Here is a 10,446-nt window from a genome sequence, read left to right as displayed (position 1 = left end):
ATAATTTTATAATGACCTTCTTTTTCTATTTTTTTTCTCTTTCATATTATCTTTTATAGGCCAGGAACTTAGATATTCAACTGCCTCAATAAGATGTAAAACAATTTAAGATTGCTCATATGTATTTTAAAGTTAATTTGCTCAAACATTTGTGCAAATTTACAGTTCTACTTGAGGTTTTAAATTTAATAGTCTGTATAGATTTTAATTATCCCCCGAGTGCCCTATAGGTGCTGCTAAACCTCTGATACGTATTTAATATAAATATTAAAAGAGTACTCCTTTAAAAAATACTCTCAATAAAAGAACTTTAATAAGCTTGACTAAATATTGAGAGGACATATTGTGTTGAGTGAAACTTTGTATGGAATAATGAGGGTAATAGAAAATCATATTGGGTGACTAGTCTGTAATTATCTCAAGGAACACATACAATGAAACAAGTTCTTTTGGTTACTTCGTCAAACAGCCAACACAATGGGGAAAGGGGAGGAAGTGTTCCATAAACACTATGAAAAGGTAACCAGAAAACCTAAAGTCTAATCTTGGAGTTAGGACAGACTTAGACAACAGAACCCACAAAGGAGGACACTTCCCAGAACAATCTGAGATGCATGAAAAGCAAACATTCACTAGAGCTGGAGCTGTACTAAGTCTGTACAGAGATAAGTGGCGCATTCGACCTTCACCATGATTAACAAGCATTTCTTTGCAGTTGTGTTGGTGCTCTTGGCCTCCTCTACTCTCTTCTCCCTCGAACTGAAACTGGCTGTCTTCCAACAAAGAGTAAACAGAGAGAGTTTAAAACTGTTGAATAAATTCCCAAAATCGTCAGTTCAGCCGTGTCTGCCACACAGGACAAACTTCCTTCCCCAGCAGTCTGTGAATCGTCGCCGGTCCCAGAGTGGACAGGCCCTGGCCATTCTGCATGAGATGCTTCTGCAGACCTTCAACCTCTTCAGGGCAGGTATTTCTCTGGATGGTTGGGAGGAGCCATGTGGAGAATTTTCCTCAGTGAACTTCATCAACAGCTGGAATACCTAGGGGCCCTCAGAGGCCTGGGAGCAGAGCAGAACAGTGGTGTCTTGAGTGGTGGGACCCCTAGGTTGCAGGTTAAAAAGTACTTCCGGAGGATCCACAATTACCTGGAAAACCAGGAGTACAGCAGCTGCGCCTGGACCATTGTTCGAGTAGAAATCAACCGGTGTCTGTTCTTTGCATTCCAGCTGGTAAGAAAGCTAAGCAAACAAGAAACAGATTCCTTCCAAGTGGAGCAAGAGCCATCTCCAGGCTTTAAAAGCATAGGGTAGACAGAGGGGTGGGAGGGCTTTCCAGACTCTATTATTTCATTTTGTCATAAACTGGTAGCATTGTTTTGGTTTTATGTGGAGATATATATATATGCATATATATATTTTTTTTAATCTGTCCTTTAAGATCATGCATACTGACTACAATAGTCTGTAACTTGTAATGTCACTTTGTATCTTTGATTTGTCTTAAGTTTTATGAGTTATAGTAGATTCATTAATATTTCATAACTGGTTCTTCAAATGGGTATATTTTCATGCAAGTTGACCAGGTAAATAAAATGAAATGTGTCCCCAGTGTAATAATACTTTTCTTGACATAGAACATCCATTCCAATGATTTCTTTGCCAGAACTTGGTAGACACAATGAGAAATAACTAGGGATAATCTGCACTGCAAGATTTGAAAATATCAATACACACCAAATATTTGTTACAGGTAACAGTAGAAATAGGGCCAAAGGACGTGAACAAGCAGACTGCAGAGGGAAAACAAATGCACGAGAAGAGATTCAGCCTCACTCATAATATTAAGAAATACAGATTAAAAGTGAGTAACATGCCATTTATAACAGATGGGTGAAAGCCCACACTCTATGGAGATTTGGGGGAGGGATGCTCTTATAATTTGCCAGAGCACTGGAAATTGGTAAGATCACAATAAAGGCAATTTGGTGATACCTATTAAAATTACAGTTTTTTGATCCATAAATTCTGGGTTTGAAATTTATCTTATAAAAAGCCTTGCACATATGTATAATGACTTATGTGCAATATTATTCATTACATCATTATTTATAATATCCCAAAACAGGAAATTACACAGACTCTTTTAATTAGAGACAGTTAAATTATGTTCACACAAAGGAACACTACTTAGCTGGAGAAAAGAATGAGGATGCTCTTGCTATACTGAAAAAAAGTTAAAAAAAAAGAAAAGGCAAGAGGCAGAACAGTGTATCTAAAATGTTGTATTTAAAATTAAAATGTAAAACAAATTTTACGTTTGGCCTAACTTGTACATGAACAAATAAGGAATATATAAGAAATAAATTACAATGATAACCTGTATTTTGGGGATGAGAGACTAAGGGAAGAGGACAGGGCAGAGGTGCTCTTACAGCTTATTTTTATATTTCAATTTTTAGTCACATGAACATTACAAATTAAAATAATAAATTAAAGTATATCCAACAAGAGCCAGTTATTAGAAATATGCATGAAGGAGGGATTCCCGAGTGGCTCAGTCCATTAAGCATCTGCCTTCAGCTCAGATTATAATCTTGGGGCCCTGGGATGGGCCCTGCTTGGGACTGCCTACTCAGTGGGGAGTTTGCTTCTCCCTCTGTCCCTCCCCCTGCTCATGCTTCTCCCTCTGTCCCTCCCCCTGCTCATGGCTCATTCTCTCTCTCTCTCTAATAAATAAAATCTTTTAAAAAGAGGAAGTATGCATGAAGGAGTCTTGCTAGCAAAAGGAAGTGTTAGATGAAGATTAGAAGAAACAGGACTGCACCAGACTTCCCTTGGTGGGAAGGGGAGTGGCTGGGAGGAAGAAAGCTGGACAGAAGCGCACCCATGCCAACTGAGGGAGAGGGTTTCCACTCTCATCACAGCTGCTGTTGATGAAGGGATTCCAGCTCTTCCAGCCAGGAGCTCTCAGAAATCATTGTGGATCAAATGTGGGACCAGAGAAACTGATGTTCAGTGAGACTTGGTGGCTTTCCCACAGTCACAGTGACTTTCGCCCAGTAAGAACCAGAGCCATGGCCCAGATGTCTGGGGCTAGTTCTACTACTTGACCTCATGTTCTGCTTTAGCGTCATCGCATAATTTGAGATGAAATTGATCACTGATTGTGAAAACCTGCTGAAGAACAAAACGTATTTCATCCCAGTTTAATTAATGTGTGTTAGCTGTTTCGATTTTGACCATTCTGATAGGTGTGTAGTGATATCTGATTGTGGTTTGAGTTCCCATTTCCCTAATGGCTCCTGCTGTTGGATATTTTTTCATGTGCTCATTTGGCATCTTTATAACCTCTTTGAAGAAATGTCTCTTCATGTCCTTGGATTTGGCTTCAAAGGGAGGAGGATGAACTGAACAGGCTCCTGAGTCTGAAGCAGAGTCTGCTGCCCTAGAGGAAAGGGACAGGGAGGCAGAGGCTGGGCAGTCAGGAGGACGTCTTTGTCACACTTCAGCCCTGGTGTTGACCTGTTTACTTTCAGGTTCACCTGGAGGTAGGGAAGTGGAGAGAGAAAAGACACAAGCAAATACAGGTCATTTGCTTCACATGATCAGTAGAATTTTTGTTTTCTTTAAACCAAGAAGTTTTCAGAAAAAAATTCTTCATTTAAAACATTATTCAACTGTTAAATTAACCTGCAAAGTAGTTTCTGTTACTATAGTCCTTTCTCAGGTGAGAATGACCAGACTTTCAAGGTGAAGTGATTTGTTCAAAGTAACGTAATAAGCCATGGAGCCAGCCAATGCCACAACAAAGATTCTCAACCAGATCTGCCTGACTCAGAAGGCTGCCCTGTGTTCCAGACCCCACAAACCCGAACAGCAGGCACTATGAAATATCTCTACAAAATAATAATAACAAGAATGATGATAATTTGCTCCGGCTTTCCTTATTCAAGTTCACACACTGTCTACAGCCTTGAATTGAGAAAAGAACATTTTCTCTCCCTGGACATTTCTTTCCTGAGAATTGAGGGAAACAGAATGGAGGAAGTGCCAAGGAGAAATTCAGAGCAGATAATATATACTCATATTTAGAAGCTAAAACCGATACTGTGTCTGCTAATGTTTCCCCCAAATTTAGCTTTATTAGTTGACATCCTGCTTCTGTAACTGTCTTCACTGCCTAATACAAAATAAAAATTGCTTGCTTTTAAATATATGTGCCGTCTTAAAATTTTAAAACCAGAGTTCTAAACTTGGAGATATTGGGGAAGATAAGCACTTTATAGAGACTAGATGAAAAAAATAAAAAGTTTAAAAAAATAAAGAGACTATATGCCCGGCCATCAGTGCATAGATGGGCTCAGAGTAAAGGTAAGATCATTTGTACTCACAGGCTGGATCATCTGAGTTATCCTAGTCACACCTACATGTACTGAGCTAAATGGGTTATTAAATGAAAAAGCAGTTTACAAAATAACTAGTATCATCATATGTTCTACAAATAAAAATACATGTAAAATGTCTGAAAAGAAATGCACTAAAATGTTTGTAATAGTGCTATCTAGGTGATAGAATTTTCATTCTCTTATCCTTTTTCAATTTTAAATATTTCTCTATGAATATAAATTCATGTTAGAATCAGGGAAAAATGATATTATTTGTGAAATTTTAAAAAAGAACAATAAATATGGCTCCTTGTACAGAGTTGGCTTAGGATACTTATCACCTGCAATAAATTAAGCCCCACCTCCAGTATATATCAGAATCATCTGGGGATCTTGTTAAAACAGAGATGGCATGGCTTCACCCCCAGTGTTTCTGATCCAATAAGTCTGTAATGGGGCCTAAGTGTTTGCATTTCTAGCAATTTCTAGATGATGCCGATGCTGTTGGCCCTAATACTCCACATTATAAACCATGCCTCTATTTCTTGGTAGCCTTGGTAGACTTTTAACAGATAAAGGCCTGGTCTCCTTGAGGTCACTGATCTCATATTTTCCCACAATCCCACCCCAGGTGGGAGATAGCTGCTGAGGAAAGTTGTTTTTTCTTTTTCTATCATTACCTTTTCATAGCAGCAGATTCAGTGGTCCTTCTCCTTCTTAAAGAAGCAGGATATAGAGACTGTGATACTCCAGGTACATCCCATGACAGAAACTGTCTTCTCAGGAAAATGATCCAAACTAAGTTTTTGTCTGGGACGTTCTGTTCCTCATGCCTGTGATTGTATAAAATCAAACCTGCAACCATAACCTGTCCAGATGAGGAATATGATGTGAACACAAAGGAAATTAAACCTCTGAAAGATAGAGGATTCCAAGGTAAGAGACAGCAAACTGGTTCAGTAATTGAGAAGTATAGATGTTTGGTAAATACAGAGATTTGGGGGGCATTCTTGGAACTGCCTTTGGCTGAAATGAGTCATTTAGCCCATTTTCTCCCCTGTATCCAATGCCTGGATGTGGGGGGATGAAGACTCAGACCCCTCACTCTGCCTCTGAAAGGTCATTGCCACTTCAGAGCCCCCTCCCCCACCCAGGTTTTGACTGAAGCCATGTTGTGACTGGCCAGCCCCTCAGCTTTTCCTCTCCTCCATCTGCGGCCTTCTCTTCTCACATGCGTTGAGCCTATAACCCTCTCTAATAAACTCCTTGCATGGTAATTTTGTCTCAGAGTCTGCTTTCTTAGCACCTAACTTCCAAAAGCAAACCCCACAGACCTTCCTTTTGGGGCCATAGGAAACCCAAACTCACATATTGCCTTGGTCAAATACATATTAGCATCCTAATATGGGTTACTATCTCATTCTTGTTATTTATGACTCCTTAAGTTTTCATTTCTCAGAAGACCCTTAGAGTCTGATTTGTCTAAATCTGTTTACCCTTCCAGAGCACAACACCAATCACATCACAAACCACACTGTACCATGCTGGATCACTTCTCTTTCAACAAAAGTATGACCTACTTCAGGGTGGGGAAAAAGCTTCTTAACTCTTTGCTTAGCACATTCTTGAACACATAAAAGGACAATCTAAACACTGAATGAATAAAGACATTTAAAATGCAGTGTTAACAGAAAGAAGAGATATATATACGGTGCCTAGGTGGCTTAGTCAGTTAAGCATCTGCCTTCGGTTCAGACCATGATCCTGGGGTCCTGGGATTGAGACCTGTGTCGGGTTCCCTGCTCAGCAGGAAATCTGCTTCTCTTTCTCACTCTGCTTCTCCCCCTTCTTGTGCTTTCTTACTCTCTCTGTCAAATAAATAAATAAAATCTTAAAAAAATAAAAGAAAAAAGAGATATATAAATACCATATCATCGTCGTCAGTTATATGTGTTAAGAAGACACTCTACCTAGAGATGAGGAAGTCTTGTTTATGAGCCTGCTAAGAGGTTAATTCTTATTTTTGTTTTTCAGTTTCTCTACTTTTCCTGGATGGACAGTTTGGATAAGCTATGTCTTGCACTAAAAAGTAAAGTGTCTTTCATTCTCTAATGAAAGGTTGGTTTTTATCCTTGTATGGTAAAGATACAATAAGACAGTGACATAATATATAGATCAGAAGTGCTGGTTGGATCCCTTCTTCTAACTAATTGTTCTACTCATCTGAGAAAATACTTTCCTGAACCCACTCTTCATGGGCCTTTGGTCCCTGTCTGCTGTTGATGTTTAGTCACGCTTTCAACTGCCAATTAATATAGAAACCACTGACAACAACTTGAATGTTTCCTATTTCGGGTTCAGTTTAAAAAAAAAAAGTAATAGAAAAATATAAAACAATTCATGTAAATAATGTAAATGGCTCACTTTTACAGTTGTATAAAGTGTAACACTCCTCCCATTGTTCTGTTGGAAAGACCACTTGTCTTGTTATTGTCCAAAGGTGGGTGGATGTTGAATCAGTTTTTGCACCTGCTATCAGTAGAGATTTTATGACAAATTTCTTTATTTCTTTGGCTTGTATACTTGAAACATTATGAGTAAGCAGAAGATAGCCAGCATGTAGTATCTGGAGACTAGTAGCCAGAGTCACATTACAAAGATGCAGGGAAGTGATCATAACACAAAAATGGTCCCATGGTTTTACCTTCAATGTAAGAAGAATCCATCTTCTTAGAAACCTGTTCAGACAAGTTTTAGTCATTGAAGGTGAAGATGTGTACCTCTTGGGAAGGGTGAAGCAAGGTTCAAGGAGAACAAAGAACTGTTGCCCTTGACCTATAAATCATGTGACTTTTTCTACCTAAGACAGCTAAGTGCACATTGTTCTAGTGAAATTTATTCCAAGTTTCAACATAAGCCTTATCGTTAATAAGGTATTTCCCTAAGAGAAAATTTAATTATTCCAAATAACAGTAATTCATGTGGATTCTTATCAGATGAACAAGGTAGTTATCAATGTGGATAAAAATATTTATGATCAGGCAAACCATAAGAGACTCTTAATCTCACAAAACAAACTGAGGGTTGCCAGGGGCAGGGGGGTAGGGAGAGAGGGTGGTGGGGTTACAGACATTGGGGAAGGTATGTGCTATGGTGAGTGCTGTGAAGTGTGTAAACCTGGTGATTCAAAGACCTGTACCCCTGGGGCTAATAATGCATTATATGTTAATTAAAAATTATAAAAATATTTATGATAAAAATGGAGTTAATTTGAGAGCATTAAAAGTGGAATTTTTAGCTGGTATATTATTCAGTATAGCGGACTTATTTTAGTAACAGCTCCTAATCTAGTGTCAGTCCTTGGGAGGAAGGTTTGAGTGGAAGAGAAAGAGACTCAATGAAACTGGGAAGGAAATATGCTTATTTCCAGGGAAAATTATGGGGTTACATGAGAAATACCTTGAAGGACCTAATTGTGCCCACTAGAGGGGGAAGAAAATGAGGATGCACTCTCTGTGGGTAAGACAGGGCTCAGGAGCTGAAACAAAAATGTCCTCAAAATCCCTCTGGCTAAGTAGATTTCTACTACTGGTTGACATTAGAAGAGCAAAGAGAGTTGTTTGGACATTTCAGGGTTTCAGCTGTAGCCCTCCACAGGGAAACTGTACCGGAAGACACAAAAAGGAGGGTCCTATGTAGAAAGGATGTTAGAAATTTCACCAGCAATCCATCTCTAAGTTCTGGGCAAAAAGTTTCTTGGAACACTTGGGCCCATATCTGAGGGGTTAGACATCAGAAACCACATGTGGCATTATACATATGTGGGGTAGAGCGCAAGGTTCCAGAGGAAAGATTTCTTCCCTAAAGCATCTCTCTCAGATTGTTGTGTGCAACGAATGCCTAACATATTAAAAATAAGCAAAACAAAAACAAACACCAACTGTGCTCACCACTCTGAGATCATACGTGAGCTGAAACCAAGAGCTGGTTGCTTAACCCACTACACCATCAATGTGCCCAATATGTAAATTTTTTTAAAAAGTCTGTCCAGTAAAGAACTATCAAGAGAATAAAAAGACATAAAAATGTATGTCATATATAAATCTATGACATATAGAAATAATCTGAAAATATATAATTGATATTAATATTATTAATATAAAAAACTCAAAAAGTTTAACAATACAATAGTAATATCAGCAAGAAATACAGAAGCCGGGGCACCTGGGTGGCTCAGTGGGTTAAAGCCTCTGCCTTTGGCTCAGCTCATGATCCCAGGGTCCTGGGGTCGAGCCCCACATCAGGCTCTCAGCTCAGCGTAGAGCCTGCTTCTCCCTCTCCCTCTGCTTGCTGCTTTGCCTCCTTGTGTTCTCTCTCTGTCTGTATCTCTCTGTCAAATAAATAAATAAAATCTTAAAAAAAAAGAAATACAGAAGCAATTTACAAAAGCATACATAGCTACAAGTAGATAATATACATATATAGCCTTCCTAGTGATTATTTATATAAATGTAAAATCTGATAAACAACAAGATGGTTTGGAGATAGCTGGGTTAAGAGCACACATCTATACATAGTAGAAGTGTTAAATTTTTAAATATAGGTGGTTACTTTGGTAAAATTGACCAAAAATTTTTTTAAAGATTTTTTTATTTATTTGACAAAGAGAGACACGGCGAGAGAGGGAACACAAGCAGGGGGAGTGGTAGAGGGAGAAGCAGACTTTCTGCTGAGCAAGGAGACAAATGCGGGGCTCCATCCCAGGACCCTGAGATCACGACTTGAGCTGAAGGCTGATGCTTAATGACTGAGCCACCCAGGTGCCCCAATCTACCAAAATTTTAAAATGCAAATGCATTTCTGGATATTTATATTACAGAAAGACTGTTCATACACCTGCTTAAATGTGTGCCCAAATTTATTTATTGCAGCATTATTTTTATAAAAGATAATTGCAGACAAGTTAATGGGCTCTTATAAAAGATTAGGTGAGTAAACAGTGGGCACGCCATGTTATAGAATACTATACAGCCATTAAATTCATTTACATAAAGCCTGCGTCCAGGTTCATGTTAAATACTGATGAATAGATTGTTTTGAATTTCTCCCTCTCTCTCTTGTTTTGTTTTGAATTTAAGTTTGTTAACCTTAAAAAAATAAAACTGCCAGTTATTTACCAGCAATAGTTAGCTTTATTCAGGAATACCACAAAATTGCAATCAGGCACAGCAAGGTATACAAAACAGTAGGCAAATTTGGAATAAAAAGGAGGAGTGTAGGGGCATCTGGGTGGCTCAATAGGTTAAGCATCTTCCTTCAGCTCAGGTCATGATCTCGAGTCTTGGGATTGAGCCCTGAGTTGGGCTTACTGCTCATTGGGGAGTCTGCTTCTCCCTCTCCCTCTGCCTCTGCTCGTGCTCTCTCTCTCTCATTCGCTCGCACCCACGCACGCACTCTCTCTCTCAAATAAATAAAATCTTTCAAAAAAAAAAAAAAGAATGTACTTTTTTTTTTTAATTTTATTTTTTATAAACATACATTTTTATCCCGAGGGGTACTGGTCTGTGAATCGCCAGGTTTACACACTTCACAGCACTCACCATAGCACATACCCTCCCCAATGTCCATAACCCCACCCCCCTCAATCCCCCTCCCCCCATCAACCCTCAGTTTGTTTTGTGAGATTGAGAGTCACTTATGGTTTGTCTCCCTCCCAATCCCATCTTGTTTCATTTACTCTTCTTCTACCCCCTTAATCCCCCTTGTTGCATCTCCTCTCCCTCATATCAGGGAGATCATATGATAGTTGTCTTTCTCTGACTGACATATTTCGCTAAGCATGATACCCTCTAGTTCCATCCACGTCGTTGAAAATGGCAAGATTTCATTTCTTTTGATGGCTGCATAGTATTCCATTGTGTATATATACCACATCTTCTTTATCCATTCGTCTGTTGATGGACATCTAGGTTCTTTCCATAGTTTGGCTATTGTAGACCTTGCTGCTATAAACATTCGGGTGCTCGTGCCCCTTCGGATCACTACGTTTGTATCTTTAGGGT

General features: G+C 38.9%; 1 protein-coding gene across 1 annotated transcript; it reads left to right on the top strand.

The window, feature by feature from the left end:
* The first annotated feature begins 690 nt into the window (after nt 1–690).
* On the top strand, nt 691–1,310 carry IFNE (interferon epsilon). The gene is given in 2 exon segments (XM_032860850.1): nt 691–1,003; nt 1,006–1,310. Coding segments are annotated over 2 exon segments (618 nt in total).
* Nucleotides 1,311–10,446: the final 9,136 nt, after the last annotated feature.

The sequence above is a fragment of the Lontra canadensis genome, unplaced genomic scaffold (genome assembly GCF_010015895.1).
Source record: "Lontra canadensis isolate GAN:19392208 unplaced genomic scaffold, GSC_riverotter_1.0 scaffold19, whole genome shotgun sequence".
Classification (NCBI taxonomy): Eukaryota; Metazoa; Chordata; class Mammalia; order Carnivora; family Mustelidae; genus Lontra; species Lontra canadensis.
Note: the sequence above shows the minus strand (reverse complement) of the source record. Positions and strands in the feature narration are given on the sequence as shown.